We start from the raw sequence: 17,704 nt of genomic DNA on the forward strand, positions 1-17,704 counted from the left end.
CGCAGACACACGGGACAGAAAACTCCAGGCCCAGGGTGGGGACGGGGCCAGGAGGAGGAGGCTGGTGGAGACGGTTCAGGTAGAACGTGGGCCCCTCCCACCCCTCCTACCACATCCCCCCTCCGCCCCCACGTCCCCCTCCCTTCTCCACCCCCTGCTCTATCCCCATCACCCCTCCGTCCCCCCCCCCCCACCCAGTGCCTCCCTCCCTTCCCTTCCCTCCCCCCCCCCCACATAATCCCTCCCTCGCAGCACCCCCCTCCCACCTCGCCCGCAGGCCCGCAGCTCCCCTCCGCTCCACCCCACATTTCCCAGCCCCTTTCCGAGCCCGAGGTGGGGGCCGGCGCCGCCGAGCTGGGGGAGGGGCTCCCCGAGAGCGCCCCGCCCCCCGGGACCCCGGCGCCGCCGTCGGGCCCGCCCCCGTCCCGCCGCGGCCGGGCCAGCGGGGAGGGAGGGCGCGCGGGCCGAGAGGCACCTGGGCGCCCCGAGCCCGCCCGCCGCCGCAGCCTCGCCCGCCCGCCCGCCGCCCGGCCATGTCCTGGGCCCTGCTCCTCGGGCTCCTGGCCGCGCTGCTGCTCCTGCTGCTGCTGAGCCGTCGACGCTCGCGGTGAGTGCCCTCGCCCCCCCGCCCGGACAGAGGGGCGACCCCCGGCGTCCCGAGCCGCTCGTCCCTCCCCCACCGGACGGCACCTCGGGGCGAAGGGGCTCGACGCCCATCCGCCGCCCCACCCCGGGGGGGGGGGGGGGGAGGACGACGGCCAGGCCGCCGGGGTGGGGGGGGGGGGCGGTGAGGCTCCGGGGGGGGCGGGGGGTGGAGGCCCGGGAAGTGGGCGACGGGGCTGGGGGACCCGGCAGACGGCCCCCGGTGCACACGCGCTCGGCTGGCACCTGCGAAGGGCTTTCTGGAGAGGGTCTCCGGGTGGGTGCGAGAAGCCCCCTCCTGAACCCAGCACCTACTTGAGCCAATCCCCAGGCTTTCTCGGTTCCTGGGGGGCGGGTGGGGGGGGGGTGGCCTTGATCCTCACCCCATTACACAGATGGGCGAGTTGAGGCTGGGGAATGCAGAGCCCTGGAACCACTTTCCATGGGAGGCCTCCCTCCCCCACCTGGACGAGGGGGTTGGGGAAACTCGCATCTCCCAATGCTCTGGTCCAGAAAAGGGGTCTCCCTTCCCCTGAGACCCCACAGCCTGGGCAGGGTAGATAGAACCCGCGCCAAACTTCTCAGCTTCCTAGTCCCAAAGGTTGTCCTGAGAATCTGTGATTTAGGAGGAGTAAATCTCATACACTTGAAATCAGTGTCGTGGCAGTGAGTCCTTTTTTTACGAAGTTAATTTAAAAAGTTAATCTGAGTTGCACATGGGATAGCTGAATGTATTTGACTTAAATATTTATCCCGTTATAGATAAGACTGAAGCCCTGCCCTTCCCTTCCCTTCCGGCAATTCCAGACTTTTCTTGTTGATCAAGGATACCGCATAGCGCGGCCAGAGCAAGGCTGGAGGGGAACCTTCCAGATTTTTAAAAAAGTATGCCTTTTATTTGAGACTGGTTTTCTATTTGCAAGAAAGTTGCAAAGGTTGTACAAAGAGTTCCCAAAGACCCCTCATCCAGTTTCCACAGGCCTCCCCACCCAGTTTCCGCCATTGTTAACATTTAACATTATCGTGGTACATTCGTCAAAACTAAAAAGCCAACACTGGTCTGTTAAGATGAGCCAAACTCCAGACTTCATTTGTATTTCATCAGCTTTTCCATCATGTGCTCATTCTGTGCCAGGATCCAGTCCAGAGTAGTACACTGCCTTCCGTGATCCCTCTTTGGTGAGGTTGTAGGTAATACAGGGCACTGTGTGTGTGTGTGTGTGTGCGTGTGTGTGAAATGAGAGTGTCTGAAAATTCCAGAACTTTTCTGGAAACTTTTTATTTTTAAACAAGAGGTTAGTTCAACTTCCAAACAATAACCTCGTGATCTTTTTCTTTAACCTCCAGACACCTTCCCAGGTTAAATTTAAAACTATGTATCCGTTCATTTGCCTGAAAGAAATGAGGAAGAAAGAGGAAAAGTCCGCAAATAAGTTCTTCTGTGAAGAAATGAATTATTCTTCCAAAGTTGTTAGGCTTTTGGGGAGACTCTGTCCAGGGATGTTTTCGGATCGCACATTTGCTTTTTTCACTGCGGGTTTTAGTTTTGATGTCCGTCCGTGTTGCTGCGTGGAGATCTGATTCATTCTTTTGATTGTCTGTGTAGTATTCCATGTTATGAATGAATGGCAAGTTTATTTTTTTCCTTTTTATTCCTGTCTCAACTGATGGACCCTTAGGCTGTCTCCAGCGTTTTGGCTATTTCAGACAATGTGCTGTGGTCTTCCTGTGAGGCCTCCTGCTCTGTGTTCCCCCCGCCCCAGCCGATGTGGTGTCTATAAGCTACGTGGGTTCTGGGAAGCAGGGTCCCTGGGGGCTCAGCGTGTGGAAACTCTCAGCCTCTAGGAATAAGAACAAATTGGGTAACTGCTCTCTGCCTTAGTGTCTCAATCTTTAAAATGGGGATGCTGATGAGAATGGTGGTTGAGAATGGAACTTCTGGGTTAGAAGAAAGGCCAGTTAAACATTATTTTAGCAAATTCTTGCTGTAATCCAGAGAGCTAATTTATCTTTGAGGGTGAGTCGTTGATTTGTACACCTGGTGGCTTAGGAGGGTCAACAGTGGGTCCTAGGTAGAAGTATGGGTTTGGGGTCACTGAGAGCTCAGGGGCAGTTAGTTGGGTGGACCCTGGGGAGACCCCACAGGCACCCCAGTTGAGGTCCCAATCTCATTTTCTTCTCCTCCCATCGCAGCAAGGGACACTCTTGTTACTCCCATTTTACAGAGGAGGAAACTGAGTCTCAGAGAAGCTAAGCAACTTGTGCAGGATCTGCCTGGATTACGCATCTGGGCTATAGGGATTTGTAATTCCCAGGAAAAATGAATTTCCATGCTTCCCACACATTTTATTTTTAATCTGAACGCTCAAAAGTCTTAGAACCACATGATGGTAAGATAGTAAGTTGCGGCTACTCCCAGATTCTTTTTTTTTAATGTTTATTTATTTATTTATTTTGGGGAGAGAGAGAGAGAGTAGGGAAGGGACAGAGAGAGAGGGAGACAGAGAATCTAAAGTAGGATCAGCACTGTCAACACAGAACCCAATGTGGGGCTTGAACTCACGAACCGTGAGATCATGACCTGAGCTGAAGTCGGATGCTTAACCACTGAGCCACCCAGGTGCCCCCAGAAGATTCTTAAGGACAAATAATCAAGTGTTGGAAAAAGAGGTGGATGATGCTGATGCTGTGTAGACAGTGAATCAAACAAGCAAGACCCCACACCTTCCTTTCTCCTCACTGACCCTTGAGGTAATGTTCATCACCCTGTTTTACAGCTGAGGCCTAGAAGGGCTAAGCGGCCTCCTTAGGGCCACACTGAAATTATATTCCCCATCCAGTCAGTTCCAAAACTCATGCTTTTCTCAGTAAAAAGAAAAAAAAAAAAAAAGGAACTTCAGTCAGTCAGCAACTGTCTTTACCTCTAGCTTTTTTTTTAAGTTAAAATTTTTAATGATGAAAAATTTCAACTATACAGAACAATAAAAGAATAGTATAAGAACTCCCATGTAACCATCCCCTTATTTGATGGTTAACATTTTTACAAAAAATTACAGATCGGGGTGCCTGAGTGGCTCAGTCGGTTTGAGCGTCTGACTCTTGATTTTGGCTCAGGTCATGATCCCAGGGTCATGAGATTGAGCCCCTCATCAGGCTCCACACTGAGCATGGATCCTACTTAAGGTTTTCATTCTCTCTCTCTCTCTCTCTCTCTCTCTCTGCCCCTCTCCCCCACTCTCATGCTCTCTCCCAAATTAAAAAAAAAATTTTTAATTCCAGATGTTACAATATCTCTCCAGAAAATATTTCAGAATGCATGTCAAAAAAAAAAAATGACAACCACAATTCTCTTATCCTGCCTCAGAATACAAAAATGATTAATATTGTGTAGTCTCCAGTCCAGATTCCAATTTTGGCCATTACAGCAAAGATTTTTAAACGCGCCTGGGTGACCGTGAGTGTTTTCTCTTGGGAGAGGTTGTAAGCTGGAATTAGGAGACCTTGGGTCAGGAATTAGCAGTCTGACTTCTGTGCCACTGGGGCTGATGACCTGCGTGTGGCTGTCAGAAACATCCTTCCTGCTGTCCTTTTGGGCCTTGGTTTGTCCACCAAGTCTCACGTAGCCGATCTCCCGTGCCCTGGCCACCCCACCGGGCTGCGTGTGTCTCTTTTCCTCTTTGGGCTTGTGCGTCTGGTCTAGAGAGCCTTGGAAGAACACTCCAGGTGTGGGGAGGTCACTGTGGCATCAGGTGACAGTTCCCGGTGGCTCAAGAAAAGATCTGGGCCCTTGCAGGGTACGGAGTTTCTGGGCACAGAAAATGTGCTTTGTTCCAGCCCGCACTGACCAGAGGCCACCAAGTGGTGGCCCGAGGTTGGATGCAGCCCAGATGGGTCTGCTGTGTGCCACACACAGCAAGAGGAGAAAATTAGGGTGTTCCATGTACAAAACACCAGGTCTCCAGCTTCTGCAAAATGCGACAATGGACCATCCCTTGCTGGGGACTCCATAGGAGAGCCCTCTCTCAGCCTTGCTGCCGTCCCCACCCCTCCTGTTGTCTCTCCAGTTTGCATCTGTTCTGTCACTCTGCTTGCCCTAACCATTTTCCTATGACGTTGAGAATTCTCCGAACCTTCTGTGTCAGTTACAAAAACAGGAAAACAAAAACTAGAGCAAAGTGGCCGCATGCTGCGTCTCCGAAGCGGGAGGCAAGGAGTGGGGGAGGGGAAGAGGGTTAATGGTCGACAGCTTGTGGGTGAACCCTGGGGAGGAATAGACGCTCAGGTTGCTGAAACCCTGCGGTCCCCCCCCCTATGAAATCCTCCCAGAGCCTGAGGCCCTGAGTTGAGTTGAGTTGAGTGAGGCAATCCACTAACACTGCACAGCTAAATGATGCCGCTTCTGCTCGAACCAGAATGTGGACTGTGTGTATCAGGCACTTAACCTGCGTTGGGTCCCTTGACCCCTTTGGCAGACTCTGGCGGGTGGGGGGAGGCGCAGGTGCTGCTCTTTGAGCACCACCTGTATACGCAAATCATTCATCTGACACATATTTATTAAACGCCTTCTCTGTGCCAGGCACTGTTGTTAAGTGTTGGGGGTCGAGTGCCTGTATTCGTGGAACTTCCGTCCAGTGTGGGTGTGATACTTCAGGGCACAAAGCTGGGTGCTGCCCATCCTTAACCCTCTCCCCCACTTTGCGGAGGGTTGAGCGCGAGAGAGGAGGCCAGGTGGCAAGGTTGGCCATGGAGTCTGTGAGTGGCGGGTGGGCAGTTTGGGGAGGGGCCCACGTGACGGGAAGTGGGGAATCAGAAAAGGTGTCTTGGCATCTGAAACCGGAGGGACAGGCTGTGTGGGCAGGAGCCGGGGATGAGCGGGTCCAGCCCTACCTCCCTCCTCTCCAAGGGCCTGGCCGTATCTCAAAACAGTGAGGGTGTCCGTGGGCGAGGCTGGAGACCGCAGACCCCAAAATAGAGTCTCCTTCATCCCTGCTGGCTGACGGCTGAGTCACCCTGGAATGTGGCCTGGGCCCGAGCTGGATGCGGGGCCTAGGATCCAAGAGCCAGCCGGCTACATCGCGCCGGTCAGACTCCTGGGCTCCCAGCTTCCTGCCTTTGTCTGAGCCTCCTTGGGACTTTTCTGGGGAAAGATGAAAGCTGCCAGAAATAACACCTGGCTCACTGGGGAGCTCTGGCCGCAGCCTGGACAAAGAGCAGGGAAAGGAAGCCATAGCCCCTGCTCATACCCGCAAAGGTGTCTTAGAGGAAGAAGCCCCCCGTCCTGGAAGTGGGGGAGTCGGATGCTAGCTTCACCTGCACTTCCGTTGTCACGCTCCTGGATGATCTGTGTTGTGACTTTTTAAAAGCATAACCACGTCACTTTCCAGCCCCCCCCTTCCAACCCTCCGGGGGCTCCCCATCATATTGGGCATGGAAACCTGACCCTGGCTGCAGGTCAAATCCTGCCTCTCACCCCTGCAGTCCACTCTAGCCACACTAGTGCCTGCTGTCTGGAAAGCCTCCCACCCCAGGGCCCTTGCACTTGCTGTTCCCACTGCCTAAATTCCTTCTCTCCCCACTCTGGCGCTCCACTCCCTTCTCATCCTGCTGGTCTTTGCTCACATGGCACCTCCACAGGGAGGCCCTCCCTGACCAGCCCTTGTCACCTAGCTCTCTTTTTTCTTTGCTGAGATATAATTCACACACTATAACATTTACCATTTAAAAAAATTTCCTAAATGTTTGTTTATTTTTGAGAGAGAGAGGCAGAGCACAAGTAGGGGAGGGGCAGACAGAGAGGGAGATACAGAATGAGGCAGGCTCCGGGCTCTGAGCTGTCAGCACAGAGCCTGATGCAGGGCTCGAACTCATGAACCGTGAGATCATGACCTGAGCCGAAGTCAGATGGTTAACCTACTGAGCCACTCAGGTGCCCCTACATTTACCGTTTTAGAGTATACAATTCAGGGGCACCTGGGTGGCTCAGTCAGTTAAGCGTCCGACTTCAGCTCAGGTCAGGATCTTGCAGTTGGTAGGTTTGAGCCCCACATCAGGCTCTGTGCTGACAGCTCAGAGCCTGGAGCCTGCTTTGCATTTTGTGTGTCTCTCTCTCTGCTCCCCCCCCCCCCCCCGCCACTCTCTCTCTCTGTCTCTCAGAAATAAATAAACATTAAAAAAAATAAAGTATACAATCAGTGCTTTTTAGAGTATTTGTAGGGTTGTGCCGCCCTCACCACTGCCTAACTCCAGAATATTTTTTGTCATTCCCCAAAAGAAGCCTGGAAACCTGTCTCCATAAGCAGTCCCTCCGTATTCTCCCTCGAGCTCTGGCAACCACTAATCTACTTTCTGCCCCTCTAGATGTGCCTTTTCTGGACATTGCATAGAAGTCGATCACCCAAGAGGTGACCTCTGTGTCTGGCCTCTTTCACTCGGCATAATGGTTTTAAAGTTCTTCCACACTGTGGCATGAATCAGTCATTCCTTTCTATGGCTGAATAATGTCCCACGGCATGAACATACCGTATCTTGTCTGTCCACTCATCAGTCAGCGACATCTGCTTTGGGTCCGTCTTTTGGCCACTGTGAACAGCAGCGTGCAGGTTTATATGAACTTACGTTTTCAGTTCTTTGGGGTATGTTTATGTTGCTGGGTTGTGTGGTAACTCTGTTAGCCTTTCAGGGACCTGCCAGGCTGGTTTCCACACGAGCTGCACCGTTTACATTCCCACCAGAACTATATGCGGATCCCCATTTCTCCACATCTTTGCCAACAGTGACTGTTTCTTTTTTTAGAGGAGAGCCATCTCCGTGTGAAATGGTGCCACACTGTGGCTTTGATTTGCATTTTTTCCCCAGTGCCTCACGATGTCGAGCGTCTTTTCATCTGTTCACCGGCCATTTGTGCATCTCCGTCAGAGAACTGTCCATTCACATCCTTCGTGCCTTTAAAAATCGGGTTATTTGTCTTTTCATCGTTCACTCGTAGCTCCTTTGTTTTCTTTATCACGCTTGTCACTCTCTGAAATGATTTTGCTTTTATTTATTTATTTTTTTTTGCTTTTGTCTGCCTTCCCCTTATTAGTATGTAAGCCCCATGAAGCCAGGCACCTTGCCTGTCCCGTTCACTGCTGTAACCCCAGCACGTGGGGCAGTGCCTGCTTCCTAGTTACTATTCGGTGAGCGAGTGAGAAGAGAAGGGATGGCTTACTATTCACCAGACAGGGAGCTCTCTGCATGCCTGTGGTTCTGACCGTTCTACGACAAAGATAGGGGTCCTAGCCTGGGTTTAAGGACCTCCCGGGGGTCCACCATGAGCAGCGGTCTTGCTATTTGAGGCCCACTTCGTGATCATGATTAGCTCTCCCTAGCGAACAGCCCCTCCCCCAGAGGATGGTGGGGCAGGGACAGCCAGGGGTCAGTGATGAGGACGGTCCTTCTGCTACCCTTTGCCACTCAATCACTCAACCGTGTCTCCAGTCTCATCCTTTCTCTGTGGGCATGGCAGGGAGTGTGAGATGACCAAAGCCCTGTCCACGCTGGCTCAGGCAGAGAACTCTGTGTCCTTGTACTTCTGGGTTCTAGAAAGCTCTCCCACCCACAGGGAAAGCCCACCTCGATTGGATTCCCTAAGATGTACCAACATCAACTGGTCACCCAGCTTCTCCTCTTGGCCCCCTGCAGTCCCTCCTCTACTCAGCCGCCAAAAGGATCCTGTAAAAACTTAAGTCAAATCATGTCCCTGTGCAACTCGAAGCTCTCCCATGGCTCCCACCTCATGCAGGGAAAAAGTTAAAAGGCCTCACAGCTGCCTCCAAGGCCCTGCATGGTCCGACACCTGTTCCTGCTCTGGCCTCAACGTCTCCTGTTCTCCTTGGTCCCTCAGTCCAGCCATACTGGCCTCCTTACTGTTCGTGGAACATGCCAGGCATGATCCAGCCTTAGGGCCTTTGCACTTGTTACTTCTGCCTGGCAGGCTCTTCTTCCAGATATCTACGTGGCTCCTTCCTTCACCACCTTCAGGTCTTTCTCCAATGTCCCAGGGAAGCCTTCTCTGCCCTCTCCGCTGAGAAGTCATACCCCATGCCCTACACTCTTTTTCTTCTTCCCTACTTTATCAAATAGTGATAAGTACTGTGGCTTCTGCAGGCGACCTGGTGAGCCTCCTCTGGACGTGGGCAGTATCCCGTGGTTGGGCCATGCCTTGGAATTTGGAAAAGATGCTGCCAGCTTCCTCACCAGGATGAAGGAGAAGCACGGTGATATATTTACTGTAAGTGCCTCATGTGCGTCGAGGGAGGGAAGGGGGTGAGCAGGTGGGCCTGTCGTCTGGTGTTCATGGATTCCTTCTATATCCTTCCATACCCTAACCTACCATCCAGTGGTCTTGCCAATTTTCCATCCATTTTCCCATCCAACTGTACAGCCAACACTTAGTAACATCCATTCCTTCTTCCCAGCATCAAGTGATGCAGTCATTCAGTGTCTATGAAGTTCTTGTTCGTCCATCCAACTGACCTCTGTCCATCCACTCAACTTCCATCTATCCAGCATCCATCCATCCATCCATCCATCCATCCATCCATCCTTCAACATCCAAACAGCCACCACACCCATCCACCTTCAGGCATCCTTTTGGGTTCCACCCATCCAACACTCATCCTTCGGTCCTTTTCCCTGGTACCCACTTAGCCTGCTGCCACCATGTTCCCAACATGCATCCACACTTTCAGCTTCCATCTAACCTCCTCATCCATTCATCTTTCCATCCAACATACATTCACTGATATCCTTCCATTTACCCAACAATCCATCCAGTAGCATAAATTCTTCTTGGATTTTGGCCTACATTTTATAAGAGAGTTTGAGTAACATGACTCCCAGATCACACTTTGGAAACAGGGCCAAGGCAGTTGCGTGGGTGTTTAGAATTGTGTGGCCACTCCCCCACACAGACATTTGAGGGAAAATCCCCTTTCCTTTGTTAATTACAGGATTACAGCTCTTTCTCTTTTCCTTACCTTCTTGGGCAGCAGGTTACATTCAGGGCTCGGCCTCCCAAAGAAGTGGGTATTTCTGGCACATTCGCCAGCATTTATCCAACAGCATCCACTCATCTATCCACCTGTTCTATCCAGTCTCTCCACCCATGATACGCACAACACCCATTTGCTGCCTTCTGTGGGCAGACTCTCTCCCGGATGCTGAAGATACGACAGTAACCAAGATAATGATGGCAGGTGCTGAAGAGTGAGGTGGTTGAGAGCCCGACGTTTGCTACCGAAAAATGCTGAGTGCCAGTCCTTTCTCTACTGTGTCTCAGCTGTGTGATCTTGAGCAATCCCCTGCCTTCTGTCAGCCTCAGTTTTTGGCTATAAGTGGTCCCCACGTCACAGACAGTTGTGAGGAGTGGATGGGAGAACACTGTCTGTGAAATGTCAGGTCCTGGCACAGGGTAGGCCCCTGACCACTGAGAGCTCCTGTCCTTGATGGCATTTCTCCTCGCCTCGTCCCTGCTGACTTCCCACAGGTGCTGGTGGGGGGCAGGTATGTCACTGTCCTCCTGGACCCCCACTCCTATGACACGGTGGTGTGGGAGCCTCGCACCAAGCTGGACTTCCACGCCTATGCTGTCTTCCTCATGGAGAGGATTTTTGACTTGCAGCTCCCACATTACAGCCCCAGTGATGAAAAGGCCAAGATGAAACCGTGAGTGGCTCAAGGTGGCCCCTGTGGGTGGGCGGGGGAGGGCGTGACCTGCTTCTGCCTGCATAGCCCAGGTGCTGAGTGGCTTGAGTTTGTGTCCACACCAGGTATCCGGTCAAGATATTTGTTTTGAGAAGACAGACACAAAGGAAACCAAAAAAAAAAAAAAAAAAAAAAAAAAAAACAAACAAAAAAACAAAAAACAACCCCAAAGAAATAAGCTGAAAAAAGGCTCTTCTCATCTTTACTTCTTTTAGGAGACAGGTCTGATTTCAGTAGAAGGAGCCCAGGGTTTGGGTCAGCCAGACCGAGAGTCAAATCCCAGCTCCCCCACTTCCTAGCTGTGTGACTTTGGGCAAATCCCTTGCCCTCTCTGGGCCTGTTTCCTCGTGTGAAAGGAAGGGAGGTGGGGGGGTTGCTAATAGTTTCGAGCCCATCCTCTGTGGTCTCATTAGTCTTCATGACAATGTTGGAGGGTGAGTAACTTACAGCCCCACTTTATGGATGAGGACACTGGGGCTCAGAGAAGACTTGCCCGAGGTCGCACAGCGAGGAAGTGATGTAGGTCCTGAAACATAAGGAATAATTATATCAACATGAGGACGTGTGGGCACATGCTCTGCATTCATTACTTCTGCAAATATCTGAGGACTTTCTATACACTGGTCTAGATGCAGGGGGCCCAGAACGATGCCAACCACAATTTGAAGATGCCAGTCATATGCCGGGTGTTTGATAGGAACACTTACATCTCTGTGCAATCGATCTACCTCAAGAGGTAGATATTTTTATCCTCGTTTTACAGGTGAGGAAACACACTCAGGAGTGAAGTGACGTGCGTGTTCCATCACTGGTAAATGGCACAGCTGAGATTTGAAATTTTTTTTTTTCAACGTTTTTTATTTATTTTTGGGACAGAGAGAGACAGAGCATGAACGGGGGAGGGGCAGAGAGAGAGGGAGACACAGAATCGGAAACAGGCTTCAGGCTCCGAGCCATCAGCCCAGAGCCTGACGCGGGGCTCGAACTCACGGACCGCGAGATCGTAACCTGGCTGAAGTCGGATGCTTAACCGACTGCGCCACCCAGGCGCCCCGCACAGCTGAGATTTGAACCCAGGTCTGCAGACTCCAGCTGAGATGCTGAGGAAATAAGACAGTGTGTGCATCCCTAGAGTTCGTGCAGTCTGATAGGAATCCTTAGTGATCTGTCTCCAGGAAGGGTGGCCTCCTGGGGTTAGGAAAAGTCTCTAGAAGACTGGGTTTTGCAGGGCTGCTAAAGCTGAGGAAAGGCCAGAGTATGAGGTGAATGCTGATGAGAGGAAGTACCCAGTCTGAACTTGGCTCTGTGGGATGGCCGCTAGGAGATTTCTGAGCCCAAGTGTCCTAGGTCCTGGCATTCTAGGGGGACCATTGGGTCCCATTAGCAATAAGATTCCTCGGTTCGCTGCATTCTACCCCGCTACCCAAGGAGGACCCCACTTTCCTCCAGTGTCTGCCCTAAGAGTTTCTGGAAGTTTCTCCTAAGCCCGCATGTTGTCTACTGGGCGTGGCTCCTGCATCTGCTAAGGGCTACTGTCCCCATCAAGTGCTTGGAGTGGGGTCTAGGGAACAGCTAGATCAGGGTCACTCAGGATTGTGTCCTACCTGGCAATCATTGGTCAGGGGACACTTTATCCAAACAGGTGTGCCTAACTTTGGGTCTCAAGGAGGAAGGGTCGGCCTGCTCTTTCTCTCTCTTCCAGACGTCTTTGGGTTCCTTATCCAAGCTTGTGTGCCCCAAGGAGGGGCAGACTGTCACAGTTAGGAATTCAAGACTCTGTGGTTGGGTGACCTTGGGAAAGTCACGTTCCTCTCTTGTCCCTGAGTTTCTCTGTCTGTGAAATGGGTGTCATAACAGCAACTGTGATTCCCTAGAGTTGTCAAAAGATGAAACAGGATCATGGTGCTTAGCACCGTGAAGAGTAACTGTCACTGTCATTGATGATGATATTAATAGTAATACCATCGTGGCTAAGCCAGTTGTCCGCAGGCCCCCGTTGCCAGCGGGGCCCTGGGGCCCTGGGACCCTGAGCTTTGGGAATAGGGGCGCCTGTGTGCATACGTTTCCCGCTGGAAGCTGTGCTCTTACTTTGTTTCCTGCCCCAGGACTCTCCTCCACAAGGACCTCCAGGCGCTCACGGAAGCCATGTACACCAACCTCCGCACTGTCCTGCTGGGGGACGCCACAGAAGCGGGCGGTGGCTGGCATGAGATGGGTCTCCTCGATTTCTCCTACAACTTCCTGCTCAGGTGAGCCGGTGCGGCTCCCCTCGTCGGGAGTGGAGCCCAGCACTCTGCACCCGGGTCAGCCGTTAATAGTGGCCACGGGAACCATGAAGACTTTGTGGGTGGGGAAGCAGTTTGGGACACTCAGAAGCAAAGACTGCAAGATGACCTTTCGTGTCTGGGACCCCAAGCGTGCACCTGGCTCAGGCTGTGAGTCCTAAAGGAGGCACAAGTCAGGAAAAGGGGCCTTGCCAGCTGTCCAGAGAGGGAGTAGCAAAACAGGGTTTCGGAGACCATCTTTTCCTGTGGTTTCCAAACCTTAGACTTCACGGACCAGGAAAACAAAACGTTCGGGTGGCCAACCCAGGACTTCAACTTTTTATCAGAACTTGTAAACTTATAGTAAAAACTGCACTAACGTTCCTTCCTTCAGGAGGCCCAGACACTATTCCAGGCACTGGACGTACAGCAGGGGAAAGACAGACAACAGGCTGAAACTCACCGGGCTGACGCTCGTTGGAGAGACCGATAATAAACCAGTAAATAAAGACAGTTATGTCAGAGAGTGACAAATACAGACAACGGAGACCCGCAGATGGGTTGATTGTGTGTGGGGAGCTCTCTGAACCAGGCTGAAAGTAAGGGCTTCTCTGCGGGTCTGGCCTCAGAGTTGGGAGCTGGCCACAAGTAGGCGGCAGGACCAGCAGGTGCAGAGTCGCGGAGGTAGGAGGAAGCTTGGGCAGCGGGCCACTGTGGCTGAGCGCAGCGAACCCAGGCAGTGGGGTTAAGATGAGTCAGAGCACTTGCGGAAACCGAGTCTCACAGAGCCCCGAGGCCGTGAAGGGCTTTGGAATACATTCTCAGTAAAATGAGTGACATCGGGGTTGGGAGGGGGAGGGTTAAGCAGGGGCCTGACGTGATTGGACTTGGGCTTCACAGCTCTCTCTGGCTGTGGACAGAGACTAACCTGAGGTGGGTGTGTGGCAGGAGAGGCAGGAGGGCCCGTTGGGAGGCTGTTATAGTCACCCAGGTGAGAGACCGGGGGCCTGGACCCAGAGGTGACGGGGAGATGGCAACAATGGGGTATTTCTGGGGGACAGAGCTGACGGGACCTGCTGAGGATTTGATTGGGGCCGTGGGGGGGAGGGGAGCGGGGATGCGGGCTGTGAGTGGGGAGAGGAATAAGGACAGCCCGCTGATTGCTGCTGGTGCCGTTAGCTGACCAGCATTTCATAAACCAAAGCTCATTTCAGCTGCTTCAAAAAAATTGGAGACACAGTTTCAGAATAAAGGAAAGGCATTTGCTGCCACATATGGGGACCCAGGCACGTTTGGGACAGCTATGTATGTGCACGCAGTGTGGGCTCAAGGGGTGTAAACGCATTTCGCCCTCACAACCCCTCTCCGAGGCTGGGACTGTACAAACCCCATTTGAGAGATGCAAAAGCCGAGGCCGGGAGAACCTAAGGCATTTGCCTCGAGTCCCGTCGCAGGGGTCCTGGCAGGGCTGTCCGCAGAGCCCACGCTTTCCAGCACGACCTTTGATATGTCAGTGGCCCGCGTTTTTTCTCCTGTCACCCTGGAGTGGCGCACACACCATCAAGGGCCGTAATTCATCTGGGTGATGCTGGTCTGGTCCACCCTGTCCTCGTGTGATGGGGACACCGAGGTCCAGAGAGGAGCAGCTAAAACCACTCCGCAAGTTCCCAGCAGGGCATCTCCCACGTCTCCTGGCTCCCATGGCCCCGTGTCCTTCTCTGAGAGAAGCAGTGAGAGAGGAAAAGCTGTGGCATCAGGGAAGTGGGGACAGTGGGGTGGTGGCTGGGCTGTCTAGGCCCCTGGCAACAGCAGTGTGTGTGTGTTGGGGGGGGGGGGAGTCAGATGTAAATGGACCCCTGTGTCTTCAGGGTCTGAGGCCTGGCTGGGCTGGAGCTCCTGTTTCCTGGCTTGGTGGGCTTGGGCCTCCTTGGTGCCGTCCGCGGCCCCTGGGACAGGAAGGGGATGATTGGGTTGGATGACAGGAGGTGCAGGTTCATGTAGCCCCAAAGCATGAGATGCCACCACTTAAGCCCCCCAACCTGTCCTATGGCACCCCCGCCTTGCTCAGAGTCCCATCCAGAGTTCTAACCCGGGCCGCAGGATCCTGCGTGATCTGCCCCGGCCCAGCACACTCCCACCCCAAGGCCTTTGCAGTTTCTGTTCCCTTGCCTGAGAATGCAGTTCCCTACATGTCTGCATGACTCTCGCCTCACTTCATTCCCATCTCAAGTGTCACCTCAGAGAGGCCTTTCCTGACCTCCCCCCGCTAAGTCTGAGAACCCTCTCTTTACCCAGCTCTAGTCCAGTCCTATTCTTCTTCATGGCTCCTGGCGCCACCTATAGATCACATGGTGTTAACACATGACGATTTATTCTATCTTCCGCCAAGTTCTGTGTCACTTAGAAGTGCAGGTGGCCTTGGGAAGGGCCTTCACTTCCACAGTGTGAAACCTCATTGCCTTCTTGGGTTTTGTTGGGGTTCTGGTGGTTTAGTTTTGTTGCGTATTTTTCATAGAAATATATATATACAGGGAAATGGTTCTCTGCTTTAAGGAAAAAACCAGCACAAATGGGACCAGAGACCACAGGGCCAGCTGACTCAGCTTGTTCCTGGACAAGGGAGCGGCTGTGATTCCTCTGCTGTCCAGGGTTGGCAGGCGGGACCACAGGCTCCCAGGGGCCCAAATTCTCTCCGTTTTCAAGATGAGATGAGGGGGAAATTAAGCTTTTGTGTGGTTTCCCAATTGTTCAGTTTGTTCATAGGAAAATTCTATTAACCAAACACAACATGTTGGTGGATGAATCCAGTTTGTGAGGTACACCTTTACAGCTCTGCCTTAATGAAACTGAGGGCACTGGTGTGGAGAAGAGGGACCCAGGGCCTTACGTGACCGGGGGAGCGGCGGGAGGTGGGGTGGGATTCCTTCTGTGCCGATGCACAGACGCCTGTGCGACCCCGGGAGGTTCAGCTGTTCTGAAGGAAGGGTTGCTGCCTTAGTCTAGTGGGCTGGGCAGGTCACGAGCTCTGCATCTCTGAGCCCCTCCCCACCCTTCACCGCCACATTCCAGCCGGCTTTGTCTGTCCGCACCTCTGAGCCCCAGCTGGTGTATCACTCGTTCGCCTGAGTCCGTTGCCTGTTGTCTATGTTCCGCACTAGAGGGTCCACTCCCTGAGGGCCTGAGGGTTTTGTCTGTTTTCTCCACTGCTGACTCCCTGGCCCAGAACAGTCCAGGCAGAAAGTAGGAAAGGCAGGTGGTTATTAGCTGTATGCATGAAGAAAAGCTTGTAGGCCACCGTGGGAGGGTTTGTCCAGAAGCGTCCAAGGAGGACCCTCTGACCCGCCGTTCGCCTCCCCCAGAGCCGGCTACCTGACTCTGTACGGAGTCGAAGCTCTGCCACGCACCCGTGAGAGCCGGGCCCAGGACCGCACCCACTCAGCCGATGTCTTCCACACCTTCCGCCAGCTCGACCTCCTGCTCCCCAAACTGGCACGTGGCTCCCTGTCAGTGGGTAAGCACCGTGGGGACCCTGGTGGGCGGTAGGGCAGAGAGAGGGACCCAGAGGGGGAGCCCACACTCAAGTGGAAGGCTCACAGGCAACATGGGCGGAAGGACATTCTCATGCCCTGGGCAGCAGTGAGATCCCTGTCACCGGGCATATGCAAGAGTACAGCGGTAGGAGGCAGGGCTTGGGCCCGAGCTGGGGTTCCTGGTGGATGCGTTACATCTAGAGAGGGGCCTGGGGACCTCGTTGTGTGTTATTTTTATTATTTCCTATTTTTAAAGGTTTCTATTACTTTTTTCTGCTGCGGTGTGATTTTCATACAGGAAAGCACCCAGGTCCTAAATGCACAGCTGAGAGGTAAATCTAAATACTTCATGTCCTTCCCAGTCAATACCCACCACGCAGAGGGAGCCGCCGTATTGGTTCCTGTCGCCTCGGATTAGTTTTACCTGTTTGCGAATTTCCCATAAATAGAATCACGCAGCATGTGTCCTTTCGTGCCCGGCTTCTTTCACTCAGCCTCTCGTCCGTCAGCTTCGGCCAGGTGGCCGTATGTATCGGTCGTCTGTTTCCCCCGTGACATAGCATTTCAGTAGAGTAGTCTGTCTGTCCGTCCCTGGTGGAGGGATGTGTGAGTCGTTCTGCGAACCTTCTTTGTACCTGCCTCCTATGGCACACCTGCCTTCACCTCTCTGTTATCAGCCCTGCGCTCTTCTGACCTTGATCTTGCACACTGAAGGAACCGTCTGGCCACGTAGCATTCTCCCTGAACTCCACATCTGGAGTATTTCAGCTTGGGTCTGTGAAAATCCACCCTGCTTACTGTTGTGGCTACAGAGGGAGCTCGGTGTTGGTAAAGAGGTTCCGGCAGGATTCAGTGCCCAGGGGCCATGCGAACCACTGGGCTGCACTCTCTTCTGGCCACTGTGTCTCAAACTTCTCTCGTGAGAAGAATCCTCTCGGCCCTTGTTAATAATACAAGCCCCCAGATCCCTTCCGGTCCACTTGAATCCAAGTCTCCAGGGAGGTCGGGAAACTGCATGTATTCTAAGTGGCACAGGAAGGTTGAGAAGTCGTGTATATCCTGGACTCAGACATTGATGATTTGGGGCAAGTTACTGGTCTTTTTTTTACCCCAGGTCCTTTCTCCAGACGGGCAGTTGAAGGGAGTGATTGATACATGCTCCGCTCAGATGGCTTGAGGTAGTTTACTGGCTCCCATATAGTGTCCCTGTGCCTCAGCGATCTCATCTGTAAAGTGGGGAGAACAATAGGATCTTCCTGCAGGGTGACTGTTGGGAATGGCTGAGGTAATAAGAAAAAACACTTCTCTGTTGAACACTTTCTAGGTGCCAGATACCAGGTTAACTACGGTCTCATTCAGTGCTCACAACAGCTTATCACCCCATTTCCTTTATTTATGTAGTTTTTAAAAACCACACTTTAGCCCATTAGATTGTTTAAGAAGGAGACCTTCTCGTGATTAACAATGCAAAGATGCTGGCATATATCCCTTCACACTGTTTTGTAGGAATACTCGATTTTACAG

At 52.8% G+C, this 17,704-nt stretch overlaps 1 protein-coding gene across 1 annotated transcript in view; it reads left to right on the forward strand.

The window, feature by feature from the left end:
- The first annotated feature begins 533 nt into the window (after positions 1 to 533).
- The window catches only part of PTGIS (prostaglandin I2 synthase), a 39,915-nt gene continuing 22,744 nt past the window's right edge, over positions 534 to 17,704 (forward strand). The window contains exons 1-5 of the mRNA XM_030309434.1: positions 534 to 607; positions 8,788 to 8,911; positions 10,169 to 10,347; positions 12,492 to 12,635; positions 16,010 to 16,161. Coding sequence (XP_030165294.1) covers positions 534 to 607; positions 8,788 to 8,911; positions 10,169 to 10,347; positions 12,492 to 12,635; positions 16,010 to 16,161 — 673 coding nt within the window. The remainder of the gene's footprint in view (positions 608 to 8,787; positions 8,912 to 10,168; positions 10,348 to 12,491; positions 12,636 to 16,009; positions 16,162 to 17,704) is intronic.

This window comes from Lynx canadensis, chromosome A3 (genome assembly GCF_007474595.2).
Source record: "Lynx canadensis isolate LIC74 chromosome A3, mLynCan4.pri.v2, whole genome shotgun sequence".
In the NCBI taxonomy this organism is placed as follows: Eukaryota; Metazoa; Chordata; class Mammalia; order Carnivora; family Felidae; genus Lynx; species Lynx canadensis.